Source organism: Nerophis lumbriciformis, linkage group LG19 (assembly GCF_033978685.3).
Source record: "Nerophis lumbriciformis linkage group LG19, RoL_Nlum_v2.1, whole genome shotgun sequence".
Lineage (NCBI taxonomy): Eukaryota > Metazoa > Chordata > Actinopteri > Syngnathiformes > Syngnathidae > Nerophis > Nerophis lumbriciformis.
Genome location: NC_084566.2, coordinates 30,692,263 through 30,709,576, shown reverse-complemented (window position 1 = coordinate 30,709,576; position 17,314 = coordinate 30,692,263). Strand labels below are relative to the sequence as shown.

General features: G+C 37.4%; 2 protein-coding genes across 3 annotated transcripts in view; both read left to right on the top strand.

Annotated features, from left to right (window-relative positions):
* The window catches only part of tep1 (telomerase-associated protein 1), a 60,699-nt gene extending 59,642 nt beyond the window's left edge, over positions 1-1,057 (top strand). The window contains exons 54-55 of the mRNA XM_061978977.2: positions 431-535; positions 604-1,057. Of these exons, the coding sequence (XP_061834961.1) occupies positions 431-535; positions 604-723 (225 nt within the window). The 3' untranslated portion in view covers positions 724-1,057. The remainder of the gene's footprint in view (positions 1-430; positions 536-603) is intronic.
* A 1,064-nt stretch (positions 1,058-2,121) lies between these two features.
* The window catches only part of LOC133618521 (uncharacterized), a 43,377-nt gene continuing 28,184 nt past the window's right edge, over positions 2,122-17,314 (top strand). The window contains exons 1-17 of one of the 2 annotated variants that reach the window (XM_072915230.1): positions 2,122-2,389; positions 2,469-2,516; positions 6,715-6,786; positions 6,859-6,927; positions 9,405-9,467; positions 9,580-9,624; positions 9,711-9,782; positions 9,858-9,911; positions 9,998-10,063; positions 11,079-11,147; positions 11,250-11,321; positions 11,403-11,459; positions 12,709-12,774; positions 16,161-16,232; positions 16,312-16,368; positions 16,553-16,612; positions 17,056-17,112. In XM_072915230.1, the coding sequence (XP_072771331.1) occupies positions 2,387-2,389; positions 2,469-2,516; positions 6,715-6,786; positions 6,859-6,927; positions 9,405-9,467; positions 9,580-9,624; positions 9,711-9,782; positions 9,858-9,911; positions 9,998-10,063; positions 11,079-11,147; positions 11,250-11,321; positions 11,403-11,459; positions 12,709-12,774; positions 16,161-16,232; positions 16,312-16,368; positions 16,553-16,612; positions 17,056-17,112 (1,002 nt within the window). In that variant the 5' untranslated portion in view covers positions 2,122-2,386. Of the gene's footprint in view, positions 2,390-2,468; positions 2,517-6,714; positions 6,787-6,858; positions 6,928-9,404; positions 9,468-9,579; positions 9,625-9,710; positions 9,783-9,857; positions 9,912-9,994; positions 10,064-11,078; positions 11,148-11,249; positions 11,322-11,402; positions 11,460-12,708; positions 12,775-16,160; positions 16,233-16,311; positions 16,369-16,552; positions 16,613-17,055; positions 17,113-17,314 lie in introns of both variants that reach the window. The other variant, XM_072915229.1, reaches the window with a different exon arrangement.

Below are 17,314 nucleotides of genomic sequence, written 5' to 3'. Positions count from 1 at the left end.
AAAGAACAAAACTTTTGGTTCTAATTTAGCTTCATGGGATTTATTTCCCCGTTTAGTCATTGCTGTGAAGTCAACCCAGCCGTCACACCCAAGATCATTTTAATGAGAAAACAAGATTAAATGACATGATTCCATGTCGTTGATACTTGAGACGATATAGTATGTGACACATGAATTGACCACGACTTAAACAAGTTGAAAAACTTATTGGGGTGTTACCATTTAGTGGTCAATTGTACGGAATATGTACTGTACTGTGCAATCTACTAATAAAAGTTTCAATCAATCAATCAATGTAGTGCCATCTACTGGCCATGTTTTCATTCACATATACAGTTTTCTTTATTTTTTGCAGCCCTGGCTTCTTTTTTACTTTGTGGATCCACTAATTTTCAATCCTCTTCTCTGTGGTGTTGTTTTTTCCCGTCAGGCCCACCATGACAAGATCAGCGTGCTGAGACTCGCCAGCAACGTTATCATCTCCGCCTCCATGGACAGAACGGTGAAGCTGTGGGACAGGAGCACTAAGAAACAAGTATGTCTGTGTCACCGCGTTTCCTCTCCTTTTGTCACACATTTATTTTTTTCCTTTCTGTCCTCCAGGTGGGAATGTTTGTGTGTGGCGGTCCGGTGCTCATGCTGGAGGTGAACCCAGAGAAGCCCTCAGAGCTGGTCTGCGGCGACGGACTGGGGAAGCTTTACTTCCTCTCCTGGAGGCAATAATCTTCAACAAATGCTCATTACTGTAATCAAAGCTTAATGCTAACATCCCCAAAGACGATTAATGTGTAATATTAATCAAATACATGTGTTATGCTCAGTGTAACGGGAGCTCCATGCTGTTGAGCTTACATGTGCCTTTAGTTTACAAAGCAAATATATGCACTTTTTATCAGTTTGCTCTTTTTTGTGGGCTGAATTTTTTTTTACTGTACTTGATTAAAAATCACTAAGATGCGGGTTATATAATAACTTTTTTCTGTTCACTATTAAGCTTTTCTTGGATAATAAATTTATGTTTAAACTGGCAATTGGTCAACGCTTCAATTTATGGGTGCAAATTACAATAAGTCTCAAATTTTGACAAATCCAATCTTTTTTTTTTTAAGATGTGCGACTTTTTAAAATAACTTTAATCAGCACTTGAAAGTGTACATACAGTATGTAATATGCAGACCTAGTGTGTATATATATCTTCATATAATTTTTGCATGAGTTTAAATGTCGCTTTGTGTTCACCTTCTGTATTGTACACAAAACAACACTCATGTGTGTTAACAATAAAAACATTAAATAAGACTAACAATGATATACTGATAATCAAAGTGGATACTTGTTTTTTATTTATTGAATTAGAAATAATATGAGGCTTTTTTACTGTGTAGGTGTGACTTTGTATATTTTAGAGTATATTTGAATTTGTTTTTGTTTTCAATATGGTAAAATTACATATTTACCTATGAATATTGAGGCAGTGGTGCTGCTGCTGTGGCATGATACCCATTTCCACGATCACTAGTGGTAATGATGTGGCTATGTGTGTGTGTAGTGTGCATATGTATGTATATATTTATAATTTATGTATATACAAGTTCATTAAGTTTAGTTAAATTTATGATTTAAAGAAAAGGGATGGGATTAAATAAGTGTAAACTTCTTCTCACTCCTTTTCAAATATGTAAAAAAAAAAAAAAAGTCCAATGCTCATTTGTTTTTGTTTTTTATTCTTCATTGTTTTCATTTTGCTATAATGGCTTTTAAGGCTATAGCACTGTATTGGATCAGGCTTGCTCTTGTTTTTTGCATATTTTAAATAAAAATATATCAATCAATATATAAACGTAATAAAGTATAACAATTGAATACATGACATGTTTAATGGTAAAGGAAAATGTTCAAATTACATCTAAATTTAGGTTACTAAATACAAATTTTTTAATTTATACGTTTCTTGTAGGATGGATGCTTGTTGTCCATTCAGAGTTTTGTCTGTCCGTCAAATATTTTTTTTCCCGATGTTTGCATATCTCCGAGCAGCATTGAACGCAACGCAAAGACTGCGTTACAGCAAGGGTTAGGTGAGCCAGGCCACACCCCCTTTTCCTCCTCCTGAGCATCTGCAGCGCGCGCAGGTGAGGCCAGTAGAACTGGATTGACAGGTTTTGTGTGTTTTTTTTGGCCCCCAAAGATTTAAAACTCACAAGGAACTTGGCGAAGGTTTTCATTTTTTTCTCCCTCAAGTAAACTGGGCGGAACTTTTCTGCTCATAAACTCCACCACACAAACAAAGATCCAAAAGGAAGGACGGAAGGAAGGAAACAAGGAATCTTGACAAGTAGTCTCGCTGTCGTCTGGAATCCTAAAGTACTTTTTTAAACGACACGTCATGGTGAGACAGGCCTTACACGCACATGAACTGCTTTAAATGTTCTTTATTTGACACAACAACAATGTGTTGGACACTATAGGATCGGTACGGAGACCTGAACTTGGAGTGTGATGGAGGAGACGTCGCCGTGAGTGCTAATCATAGACATTTGTTGTCATTTTAAATCAATTAAATGGCTGTCATGTTAGCAGTACTTGAGCTAAACACTTTATGAATGTTTTAAATGCGCCTTCCCGCCTAAAATGACATTTCTATATTACTTTGGGATATGTTGACAAGTGCTAAGTTTGGCGCTTGGTTAGACTGCCTTGGTGAGCTCAATATTTTTGTGGTTTCTTCTTTACGTTCACAAATATATGTATGTTTTTGTTGATGTGTATTCTTTGTGTTCACAAATATCTGTTTTGTTGTTGTTGGTGGTGGGTATTTGTGTGTGTGTGTGTGTGTGTGTGTGTGTGTGTGTGTGTGTGTGTGTGTGTGTGTGTGTGTGTGTGTGTGTGTGTGTGTGTGTGTGTGTGCGTGCGTGCGTGTGTGTGTGTGTGTGTGTGTGTGTGTGTATATACACACACATACACACACACACACACACACATATATTTGTATATATATGTTTATATATGTATGTGTGTATATTTATATGTATATATATATATATATATATATATATATATATATATATATATATATATATATATATATGTATGTGTGTGTGTGTGTGTGTATATACAACTACCGTTCAAAAGTTTGGGGTCACCCAAACAATTTTGTGTTTTCCATTAAAAGTCACACTTATTCACCACCATACGTTGTGAAATGAATAGAAAATAGAGTCAAGACATTGACAAGGTTAGAAATAATGATTTGTATTTGAAATAAGATTTTTTTTACATCAAACTTTGCTTTTGTCAAAGAATCCTCCATTTGCAGCAATTACAGCATTGCAGACCTTTGGCATTCTAGCTGTTAATTTGTTGAGGTAATCTGGAGAAATTGCACCCCACGCTTCTAGAAGCAGCTCCCACAAGTTGGATTGGCACTTCTTGCGTACCATACGGTCAAGCTGCTCCCACAACAGCTCAATGGGGTTCAGATCTGGTGACTGCGCTGGCCACTCCATTACCGATAGAATACCAGCTGCCTGCTTCTTCTCTAAATAGTTCTTGCACAATTTGGAGATGTGTTTTGGGTCATTGTCCTGTTGTAGGATGAAATTGGCTCCAATCAAGCGCTGTCCACTGGGTATGGCATGCCGTTGCAAAATGGAGTGACAGCCTTCCTTATTTAGAATCCCTTTTACCCTGTACAAATCTCCCACCTTACCAGCACCAAAGCAACCCCAGACCATCACATGACCTCCACCATGCTTAACAGATGGCGTCAGGCATTCTTCCAGCATCTTTTCAGTTGTTCTGCGTCTCACAAACGTTCTTCTTTGTGATCCAAACACCTCAAACTTGGATTCATCCGTCCACAACACTTTTTTCCAGTCTTCCTCTGTCCAATGTCTGTGTTCTTTTGCCCATCTTAATCTTTTTCTTTTATTGGCCAGTCTCAGATATGGCTTTTTCTTTGCCACTCTGCCATGAAGCCCAGAATCCCGCAGCCACCTCTTCACTGTAGATGTTGACACTGTTGTTTTGTGGGTACTATTTAATGAAGATGCCAGTTGGGGACCTGTGAGGCGTCTGTTTCTCAAACTAGAGACTCTAATGTACTTATCTTCTTGCTCAGTTGTGCAACGCGGCCTCCCACTTCTTTTTCTACTCTGGTTAGAGCCTGTTTGTGCTGTCCTCTGAAGGGAGTAGTACACACCGTTGTAGGAAATCTTCAATTTCTTAGCAATTTCTCGCATGGAATAGCCTTCATTTCTAAGAACAAGAATAGACTGTCGAGTTTCAGATGAAAGTTCTCTTTTTCTGGCCATTTTGAGCGTTTAATTGACCCCACAAATGTGATGCTCTAGAAACTCAATCTGCTCAAAGGAAGGTCAGTTTTGTAGCTTCTGTAACGAGCTAAACTGTTTTTAGATGTGTGAACATGATTGCACAAGGGTTTTCTAATCATCAATTAGCCTTCTGAGCCAATGAGCAAACACATTGTACCATTAGAACACTGGAGTGATAGTTGCTGGAAATGGGCCTCTATACACCTATGTAGATATTGCACCAAAAACCAGACATTTGCAGCTAGAATAGTAATTTACCACATTAGCAATGTATAGAGTGTATTTCTTTAAAGTTAAGACTCGTTTAAAGTTATCTTCATTGAAAAGTACAGTGCTTTTCCTTCAAAAATAAGGACATTTCAATGTGACCCCAAACTTTTGAACGGTAGTGTATATATATATATATATATATATATATATATATATATACATACATACAATGAAGAAAATAAGTATAATAAAAATAACACCCTGCTATTTTGCAAGTTCTCCCATTTAGAAATCATAGAGGGGTCTGAAATTTTCACGGCAGGTGAATGTCCACTGTATGAGAGATAACCTAAAAAATCATAGATTGTGATTTCTGGATTTTTTTCTTTTTAGGTTATCTCTCATACAGTGGACATTCACCTACCATGAAAATTTCAGACCCCTCCATGATTTCTAAATGGGAGAACTTGCAAAATAGCAGGGTGTTCAAATACTTATTTTCTTCACTATATATATATATATATATATATATATATATATCAGTGACGTGCGGTGAGGTTCATGGCTGGTGAGGCACTGACTTCATCACAGTCAGATTTACAAACATATGAACCCTAAAGAGTATCTTATTCACCATTTGATTGGCAGCAGTTAACTGGTTATGTTTAAAAGCTCATACCAGCATTCTTCCCTGCTTGGCACTCAGCATCAAGGGTTGGAATTGGGGGTTAAATCACCAAAAATGATTCCCGGGCGCGGCGCCGCTACTGCCCACTGCTTCCCTCACATCCCAGGGGGTGAACAAGGGGATGGGTCAAATGCAGAGGACAAATTTCACCATACCTAGTGTGTGTGTGACAATCATTGGTACTTTAACTTAACTTTAACTTTACACATACAAACTGTAGCACACAAAAAAAGCACATTTAATAAAAAAAACGTTATTATGGTCTTACCTTTACTAAGTTATAAATGAAGTCCATTCTCCGCTGTTGTGCTGGATTAATGCACCTCCTGACAGGAGTGTTATATCAACTAAAGCCCTCACTTAAACTTTCCACGTGCAAGATTGAAGCTATTTAAAAAAGTGTAACCGAGGGTTTATAAATGTCGCCTATACTGTATGAAACTACAAAATAACAAACACGGAGGCTCCAGTTTACACGAGGACCACTTTATTTACCTTCTTTCAAAAACTTCCGCTCCACTACAACATGTCATCACTTCCGCTCTTGGCGCCTTCAAAATAAGAGCTCAAGGCATATACTGTATAACAGCGCATAACAGGAACTTAACATCACAAAGAGGAAAGCCCATAAAAATAGGTTACAAAAGTTATTTAATAAGAAGCCAAAAAATGCAAAAACAATAATGTTCGTGTTGGAGGAGTTGTGAATTAGGTACACCTGCAGTCTGCAGGTGTACCTAATGTTGTGGCCCTGCAGTCATTCACAACTCCTCCAACATGAACATTATTGTTTTTGCACTTTTTGGCTTCTTATGAAATAACTTTTTTAAATAGATTCAATCTTGCACGTGGAAAGTTTAAGTGTGGGCTTTAGTTGATATAACACTCCCGTAAGGGCTTGCAATCAACAGCGGGGGTGCAGGAGGCGAGCCTCAGCCAGTGCGTCTTTTGCAGCCGTTTTATGATCGCTCAGCACAACAAATACGTTACACACATACATGGATGTAAATATATATATATATATATATATATATATATATATATATATGTATATATATATATATATATATATATATATATGTGTATATGTGTATATATATATATATATATATATATGTGTGTATATGTATATGTGTATATATATATATATATATATATATGTGTATATGTGTATATATATATATATATATATATATATATATATATATATATGTGTGTATATGTATATGTGTATATATATATATATATATATATTTCCATTCATCCATTTTCTACCGCTTGTCCCGTGTATGTGTATATATATATATATATATATATATATATATATATATATATATATTCTTGTTAGTTGTGTTGATGTATTTTAGTTAATATTCTTCAAGGTCAAAATATGTTCCTTTTTTAGTATGGATCCATGTTTCTGAGATAGTAATCACTTGTTGAATTGCTCCTTGTAAATATTATTCTATTAATGTATTCTAGGAAAAAGGAGGCATGTTCAAGGGAAGGTTCAAGAAGACTCCTAAATCGTCCAAGGAAGCGCAACCACAACAAGTTTGTTGTGATCTTTTTTTGCACACTCAACATTCTTCTTCATATATTAACAATACAATTATTTTCTTTTAGGTGACGCTCTTGCAGCAAAATCAAGACATTTCATCTAGTAACGACAGCTTGGACGGCAAATCTTCCAAGGTGAGCACACACATGCGCTCGCTCGCACACAAACACACACACACACACACACACACACACACACACACACACACACACACACACACACACACACAGACTGGTTATCATTTGGAATGGGGACCATATTTTTGATCATCACTTGTGGGGACCACCCTTTCTACAGGTTGTAGACTTGTAGATGGCAAGAAAGACATGAGAAAAACCACTTGTTTGTGGCTGCTTTTTAAAAAAAAAGTGCGATATAGAAAATGACTATATCGTGATTTAGAGTATACGTTTTCACGCAGTTGCTTTTAGCTGCGGGCATTACACTCTTCTCACTCTTTGTTGTCCCTCCTTCTCACAGAGACGTAAAACAAGCGCACCTTCTTACATACGTCACATACGTATACGCCCTCGCGGAGCAGAGAGGTAGCGGCATGGGTAACGTTAGCTGTGGTGCGAGTGGTAATACGAGAGAAAGAAGGTGCGAATCTGGTAACAAATGAAGAAAGAATTAATTCCCAAGAAAAACAGCAGGGGGTCTGTCGTCTGGCGGTGGTTTGGCTTCAAGTGGGAATATCAATCAATCAATGTTTATTTATATAGCCCTAAATCACAAGTGTCTCAAAGGGCTGCACAAGCCACAACGACATCCTCGGTACAGAGCCCACATAAGGGCAAGGAAAAACTCACCCCAGTGGGACGTCGATGTGAATGACTATGAGAAACCTTGGAGAGGACCGCATATGTGGGTAACCCCCCCCCCTCTAGGGGAGACCGAATGCAATGGATGTTGAGTGGGTCTGACATAATATTGTGAGAGTCCAGTCCATAGTGGATCTAACATAATAGTAAGAGTCCAGTCCATAGTGGGGCCAGCAGGATACCATCCCGAGCGGAGACGAGTCAGCAGCGCAGAGATGTTCCCAACCGATGCACAGGCGAGCGGTCCACCCCGGGTCCCGACTCTGGACAGCCAGCACTTCATCCATGGCCACCGGACAAGTGTTCATTCAAGGCTAAGGCAAAATATGGAGATATATATCGTGTATCGAGACCTGGCCTAAAAATATCGAGATATTAAAAAAAGGCCATATCGCTCAGCCCTAAATCCTCCTTATATTCAGGCTCAGAAATATAAGGTTCTGGACCATAATTTGTCCCAAAGTTGTCTTTAATGGCTCCCATGAAGTGTGTCATGAGTAGTAGTGTTGATGAAGTGAAAAGAGAACGATGTGAAGCTATGTCGCCGTATGCTTAAAATGACCCAAATACGTAAGTGTGACACGTTCTTATTATTAATGGGCCTTTTACTATATTGCATACCGTATATACTAACTGTGTGTATATAACATTTTGATGGAGTTTTTTTTAGAAGGTTTTATAGGCAGAATAGAGCTACTCCCATTGGCTGACTTTGACAAACGTTTATAAGTTAGAAAGCATTTAAAAAAGTGTACATTTGTCGACGATTGTGAAGGATAGGCAAAATTCCCCAAAAAGTACAGTTCCCCTTTAAAGCATGATAGTTAAAGTCCTTTAGGTAATGCCACAAGATAATGAAGGATGATAGCATGATGCCTTACTGGCCAGGGCAATAGCGAATGACAGAGTCTGTTTGTCATACAACTTCATAAATAAAATATATGAAAAATCATCCATATTTAGAAATGAAATGGCGAGTTAGTGTGAATGTAACCTACATACTATTACACACATACATGAGCTTTATTTATAATTAGAGATGTCCGATATATCGGCCGATAAATGCCTTAAAATGTAATATCGGGAGTTATCGGTATCGTTTTTTTTATTATCGATATCGTTTTGTTTTTTGTTTTTTTTTGTATTTGTTTTTTTATTAAATCAACATAAAAAACACAAGATACACTTACAATTAGTGCACCAACCCAAAAAACCTCCCTCACCCATTCACACTCATTCACACAAAAGGGTTGTTTCTTTCTGTTATTAATATTCTGGTTCCTACATTATATATCAATATATATCAATACAGTCTGCAAGGGATACAGTCCGTAAGCACACATGATTGTGCGTGCTTCTGGTCCACTAATAGTCCTAACCTTTAACAGTTAATTTGACTCATTTACATTAATTACTAGTTTCTATGTAACTGTTTTTATATTGTTTTACTTTCTTTTTTATTCAAGAAAATGTTTATAATTTATTTATCTTATTTTATAAACATTTTTAAAAAGTACTTTATCTTCACCATATCTGGTTGTCCAAATTAGGCATAATAATGTGTTAATTCCATGACTGCATATATCTGTTGATATCGGTATCGGTTGATATCGGTATCGGTAATTAAAGAGTTGGACAATATCGGAATATCGGAGATCGGCAAAAAGCCATTGTCGGACATCCCTATTTATAATGCATCAGACCCGCCATGCATCATAATGTATGTTACACATAATTTTTTCAAAATTATTAATAAAGTATACATCATGAGTTTGTTGTTTGCATTACAGGAGAAGAAGGAGAAGTTAGAAGGCTCCAAAGAAAACCTTGCAGAGAAACACAAATCCAAACAGGTGACTTGTTGGAATGCAGAAGGTTCTAGAATCATGAGTTAATATTCCTTGCCAATAAAATGACCAAATGTGAAAGATATAAATATGTAAAATGAGTTGTGTGTGCTTTCAGAGTGGCTTCAGTGCTTTGATGAACACCTTCTCCTTTGACAAGCAGGTGCGCTCATGTCCGCCATTTATGATCATTTGTTGTTCTTGTAAATATATCTTCCAAGAAGAATGGTTAACATTGTATGTGTTTAGGAGAAGGAAAATACAGACGCTGATGTAGAGGAGACATTGGACAATGCAGAGAACCAGGCCAGCTACAAACAGGTTCTACCACCTTCTCTATGCGACTTTTCAGGAATTCCCAGCTGACATTGACTCTTTTCTTCTGTTCATTATCAGAGCAAACTAGCAGGAGCGATGTCCAAACTAAATATATTTAAAAATGAAAATAAAGTAAGCAGTCACATTGCAGTAATGTCATTGTTTTATTTAAATACTACTGTATATTTACTGTGTCTCAATATTGTTTCCATGAGGAGAAGCAGAGTGACTTTAGCGATGAGGACACGGCCGCGAGCAGTGACAAGACATCCTCTCACAAACAGGTGCTGAAACTTTTCCCAAAGGTGTAAAAGTCTGTTTTAGTCGGATTACGTAAAAGACATGAGCTCAAATAGTTCTGTGTCCTAACCCTCCTCAGGGCTCTTTGGTAGGGGCCATGTCCAAACTGAAGCACTTCTGTCCTGCAAATTAAATAACTTTGCTTTTTGGTGACTGTGTTTACTGACCTTATGTATTACCACCTTTTTGGTCTTAAATGCAACTCTGACTGTTTTACAACAATTTTAGGACATTGTTGAGTTTTAGGACATTTTATGGTCCTCGGCACAACCCTGACTTGTTGTTTAGGACAATTTCAGGACATTTTGTCTCTTAAGCGCAATCCTGACTGTGCTTTAGGATAATTTAAGTGTTTTTGAATATTAACACAACCCTAACTTTGTTTTGCAGCAATATCAGGACATTGAGAGTTTTTGGACAGTTTTAAGACATTATTTGGCCATGAGCACAACCCTGACTGCTTAAGGAAAATGTCAATACATTTTTGGTGGCCCAAATATGCAAAACCCACTTTCCTTACCTGTTACTGCCTGTTTTTGTGTATTTGGGAACACATAAGTTACCTACTCAGTGGCCTAGTGGTTAGAGTGTCCGCCCTGAGATCGGTAGGTTGTGAGTTCAATCCCCGGCCGAGTCACACCAAAGACTATAACAATGGGATCCATTACCTCCCTGCTTGGCACTCCGCATCAAGGGTTGGAATCGGGGGTTAAATCACCAAAAATGATTCCCGGGCGCGGCACCGCTGCTGCCCACTGCTCCCCTCACCTCCCAGGGGGTGAACAAGGGGATGGGTCAAATGCAGAGGACAAATTTCACCACACCTAGTGTGTGTGTGACAATCATTGGGACTTTAACTTAAAGTCCCAAAAATTTAAAATCATACAATGGAGAAATGGTGGAGATATTTCTAAAAACAATTTAGTTTTCTTCCAAACGAGCCAAATTTCAGACTATTGTGATATATTTTGCCTTAGTTACGCCAATTCTTTTTTTTAGGTGACGCTCTTGCAGCAAAATCAAGACGTTTCAGCTAGTAACGACAGCTTAGATGGCAAATCTTCCAAGGTCAGCGCACGCATAAACACAAACACACAGACACACACTTGTGCAGTTCGCTTGCTCACGTTAACCTGTGAAGCTAATATCCAATATTGTCGTCATCCGCAGGACAAATCAAGCGTGTTGGGTGGGATTTTTAAACGACCTTACAAAAAGGGACACGCCCGCAGGCCCTCGCAGGTGACACGACCCAGAAATCACACTTTGATTTACAGTGTGTGTACGGTTCTAAAAGTAAAATATCATATTTTGTTTTCTCAGGATCTTCTGGATATTGATTTTTCTGCTAGCAACAACAATGACAATGAGAGCACCAAGGTGAGCAGTGAATGTACAAATTAAAACTCTTTCCATCATTGTAACTGAGCTACTGTGTGGAACAATTTCCCTTGTGGATCATTAAAGTTTGTCTAAGTTTAAGTCTAAGTCTAAGTTAATATTATAAATATGTTTCTGGAATTCCTTTAGTCAACTTTGTTTTTAGTTTGGTTTTACAATGTTGGATAAGCTCTAGAACTGACTATTTGTGAACCTGTTTAACAGTTTCAGGAAAATCCAGAACTCTTGTGGTTGTCAATGTTGGCACATGTTATGATTCGGGACCATTTTAAAACCACTTTTCAAACTTTTTAGCATATTTTGTGGTCGATAACACAATACCTAAACTTTCAAGGTTTAAGACAAATTGACAATGGAAAATATTTTCTGAATTTTTTTGTCAATTGTGGTCATTGACATAACAGACTGTATGTTTACATGCACTAAAGAAAACCAAATTATTGCATGAACTGGTTTCAAATTAGCTTATTACAACACATGTAAGCGCCTTAATTTGATTGTGTTTGGCTTTTAAGAAAACACACCGAATGTATACGGTTGGAAACCAGTTCTCTCTAGCATGTCCTGAGCTACTGTGTCTGTGTGGGACTAACAATAATACATAATACAAATGATATGTGTGTTTTGTTAGTCAGTGATAAGCAGACAACAATATTAAACAGCGATAGATGACATGAGGTATCTCTGCCTTGATCACATTAATTCAAAACATTCACAAGCAGCATTTTTATCTAATTAAATGTTCATGTAGAACAATTTAGATGCCATTGACATGTAAACCACCAATAGAACTAATTCACTCCGTAGTTTGTATTTACAGTAAATAGTCAAAGCAATCCAATGCTGTTTATATGTCTCTGATGGTAATAATAATCACACGTGTCGCTTAAACACATTAAAACATTACTAACAGCAAACCGCAGTGGAATAATCATTTGTTAAATCAGGAGATTCTGCTATTGACCGCTACTATCTCTATCTTACTAGCATTCAGCATTGTTTTCCTTTACTTATATTCCTATGTAGCTAAAGGAGCTGAAATGACCACAATCGCCCCCTAGCGTACGCAAGGCTCATATTATATGGCCAACAGTCGAATTATAGTTAGAGCATATAAACCGGGACTTCCCAAACAAGTGTGAAAATAGAAGAAACCATAGAAACGTACTTTTTTACTTTTAAGCGAAGCTGCATTTGAACTTTAACGCCGCACCTTCTTGTGTTTTAGGACAATTTGACAGAGGACAATGAAGTATCTGCCAACAGCGACAGTCTTACAGAGAAGACAGCAAAGGTAAGCTTGCCCTTACATATGCTTGGAGCTGCACAATTCTGTCGATTCAAGATTTTCTTGCTTAGAATAGAGTTTACGATTCTCACACCTTTTTGGATGTCTTTAGAAGGCTTTATGGGTGCAATAGAGTACTCCCATTAGCTGCATTGATAGCCATTTATTTCAAATTAGAATGCATTAAAAAAAAAAAACATATGTGTTCTTGTCTTAGATACTGTTGGGATTGTGAATGATAGGCAAAATTACAAAAATGTACAGTTCTCCTTTAAATGTATTGTGGAGTGTCATTGTCTTTTGACGAAAATGTGTTTTAGTCAACAAAATTACACATTTTAGTCAGCTCTAATTACAGTAAATTTAGTCAAATAAAATATTAAGTATAAAAGATAAGGCCTCTTTAAAGTTAATGAGAAAGCACCTTTGTTTAGATTACCGTATTTTTCGGAGTATAAGTCGCACCGGAGTACAAGTCGCACCTGCCAAAAAAGGAATAATAAAGAAGGAAAAAAACATATATAAGTCGCACTGGAGCCCGGCCAAACTATGAAAAAAACTGCGACTTATAGTCCGAAAAATACGGTACTTGCAAAGCTTTTGTTGAACACAAAAGTAGTACAATCTCATGGTCAGGAATGATGTACTTAGTCATTCTTTGCTCCACAGTTCAATGCCAATACACATTTTTCAGGCACTTTTTCTATTTTTTAATGTTACGTCTGGCAAAGCCGATATGTATGCATGTTGTAAAACAGAGTTACAATGCATGATTTCATCATTATTTGTTTATGAGCGCGGGAGAACCAGAAGCAGCAAATACTCATATGTGGCGTGGAAAATTTCATCCATTCAGGTTCTACAAAACCCAAAACCAGTTGGTACGTTGTCCATCCATCCATCCATCCATTTTCTACCGCTTGTCCCTTTCGGGGTCGCGGGGGTTGCTGAAGCTTATCTCAGCTGCATCATAAATAAAAAAAGAATACAATTATTTGCAAACCCTTTTCAACTTATATTCAATTGAATACACTGCAAAGACAAGATATTTAATGTTCCAACTGAGAAACTTAATTTTTTTTGCAAATAATCATTAACTTAGAATTTAATGGCAGCAACAAATTGCAAAAACGTTGGCACAGGGGCATTTTTACCACTGTGTTACATGGCCTTTCCTTTTAACAGCACTCAGTAAACGTTTGGGAACTGAGGAGACCAATTTTTGAAGATTTTTTAGCTGGAATTCTTTCCGATTCTTGCTTGATGTACAGCTTAAGTTGTTCAACAGTCCGGGGTCTTTGTTGTGGTATTTTACGCTTCATAATGCGCCACACATTTTCAATGGGAGACAGGTCTGGACTACAGGCAGGCCAGTCTAGTACCCGCACTCTTTTACTATGAAGACATGCTGTTGTAACACGTGGCTTGGCATTGTCTTGCTGAAATAAGCAGGGGCGTCCATGATAACGTTGCTTGGATGGCAACATATGTTGCTCAAAACCTTGTATGTACCTTTCAGCATTAATGGCGCCTTCACAGATGTGTAAGTTACCCATGCCTTGGGCACTGATACACCACCATACTATCACAGATGCTAGCTTTTGAACTTTGCGCTTATAACAATCCGGATGGTTCTTTTCCTCTTTGTTCCAGAGGACACGACGACACGACATTTCAGAAACAATTTGAACTGTGGACTCGTCAGACCACAGAACACTTTTGCACTTTGCATCAGTCCATCTTGGATGAGCTCGGGCCCAGCGAAGCCGGCGGCATTTCTGGGTGTTGTTGTGAAATTGCTTTGGCTTAGCATAGTAGAGTTTTAACTTGCACTTACAGATGTAGCAACTAACTGTAGTTACTGACAGTGGTTTTCTGAAGTGTTCCTGAGCCCATGTGGTGATATCCTTTACACACTGATGTCGGTTTTTGATGCAGTACTGCCTGAGGGATCGAAGGTCACAGGCATTCAATGTTGGTTTTCAGCCTAGCTGCTTACGTGCAGTGATTTCTCCAGATTCTCTGAACATTTTGATAATATTACAGACCGTAGATGGTGAAATCCCTAAATTCCTTGCAAGAGCACGTTGAGAAATGTTGTTCTTAAACAATTTGCTCACGCATTTGTTCACAAAGTGGTGACCCTCACCCTATCCTTGTTTGTGAATGATTGAGCATTTCATGGAAGCTTCTTTTATACCCAATCATGGCACCCACCTGTTCCCAATTAGCCTGTTCACCTGTGGGATGTTCCAAATAAGTGTTTGATGAGCATTCCTCAACTTTATCAGTCTTTTTTGCCACCTGTGCATGCTTTTTTGAAACATGTTGCAGGCATCAAATTGCAAATGAGCTAATATTTTGCAAAAAATAACGTTTTACAGTTCGAACGTTAAGGAATTTGTCTTTGCAGTCTATTTAATTGAATATAGGTTGAAAAGGATTTGAAAATGATTGTATTCTGTTTTTATTTACGATTTACAGAACGTGCCAACTTCACTGGTTTTGTGTTTTGTTCAATTGTGTAGATGTCACAACTCCTGACTCACCTGCTGATGACTTAGACTTAGACTTCCTTTTTATTGTCATTCAAATTTGAACTTTACAGTACAGATAAGAACAAAATTTTATTGCATTAGCTCACGGTAGTGCAGGATAAAAAAGCAATAAGGTGCAGATATAAATAAATAGATTTATATCTGCACCTTATTGCTTTTTTATATATACCTATGACCGCCTGCTGATGACATCATAGTGTCAAAAATGAAATGCATGTTTTTGTTATTTTGCCTATCATTGACAATCCCAACAGTATCTACGACAAGAACACATGTTTTTAATGCATTCTAATTTGTAATGAATGGCTAACAATGCAGCTAATGGGAGTACTCTATTGCACCCATAAAGCCCTCTAAAGAAACATCGAAAAACCACCAACAATACTCCATCTACATTTTGTGACCTAAATATTAACCAAGTATTAGCAATATTGTTATTATAAGCGCTAACGCAGACAAACTACTTTTAGTTGTGCATTGATCACAAAGAGCCAACTATCTGGGGTTTTTTTAAAGGCTTTATAGGCAGAATAGAGCTACTCCCATTGCTCCATTGTGAGCTGACTTTGACAAACGTTTATAAGTTAGAGTGATTTTTGAGAGACGATTGTGCCGTATTTTGCCTTAGTTACGCCGATTCTTTTTTTAGGCAACGCTCTTGCAGCAAAATCAAGACATTTCAGCTAGTAGCGACAGCTTAGACGGCAAATCTTCCAAGGTCAACGCACGCATGCGCTTGCTCACACACCCCCACACACACAGACACACACTTGCGTAGTTAGCTTGCTCACGTTAACCTGTGAAGCTAATATCCAATATTGTCGTCATCCGCAGGACAAATCAAGCGTGTTCGGTGGGATTTTTAAACGACCTTACAAAAAGGGACACGCCCGCAGGCCCTCGCAGGTGGCACGACCTTGAAATCACACTTTAATTTACAGTGTGTAAGGTGCTAAAAGTAAAATATCATATTTTGTTTTCTCAGGATCTTCTGGATATTGATTTTTCTGCTAGCAACAACAATGACAATGAGAGCACCAAGGTGAGCAGTGAATGTACAAATTAAAACCTGAGCACACCTCAAAGTATTATTTGATTAAATATGTATTATTTATGCAATAAATATAAATAGCTATCCTCTCTAAAGTGTAGTTGTATCCCAAAAAATGTCAAATCTGTAGTTAATATCAGTAGTTCAGCTGAGACTAATGTTTGGTCTTTCCCAGGAGTCAGCAGACATGTTCAAAAAGTCACCAAAGCCTTTAAAAGAAAAGACTAAATCTCAAGTAAGTAGCATTAATATTATTAAAAATATGTTTCTGGGATTCCTTTAGTCAACTTTGTTTTTAGTTTGGTTTTACAATTTTGGATAAGCTCTTGAACTGACTATTTGTGAACCTGTTTAACAGTTTCAGGAAAATCCAGAACTCTTTTGGTTGTCAATGTTGGCACATGCCATGTTTCGGGACCATTTTCAAACTTTTTAGCATATTTTGTGGTCGATAACACAATACCTAAAGTTTCAGGACAAATTGACAATGAAAAATATTTTCTGAATTTATTTTCTGAATTTTGGTCATTGGCATAACAGACTGTATGTTTACATGCACTAAAGAACCAAATTATTGCATGAACTGGTTCCAAATTAGCTTATTAGGACCTTGAAATCACACTTTAATTTACAGTGTGTAAGGTGCTAAAAGTAAAATATCATATTTTGTTTTCTCAGGATCTTCTGGATATTGATTTTTCTGCTAGCAACAACAATGACAATGAGAGCACCAAGGTGAGCAGTGAATGTACAAATTAAAACCTGAGCACACCTCAAAGTATTCTTTGATTAAATATGTATTATTTATGCAATAAATATAAATAGCTATCCTCTCTAAAGTGTAGTTGTATCCCAAAAAATGTCAAATCTGTAGTTAATATCAGTAGTTCAAATGTTGTTGGATGTAACTTAGGGACACATCTTCAGCTGAAACTAA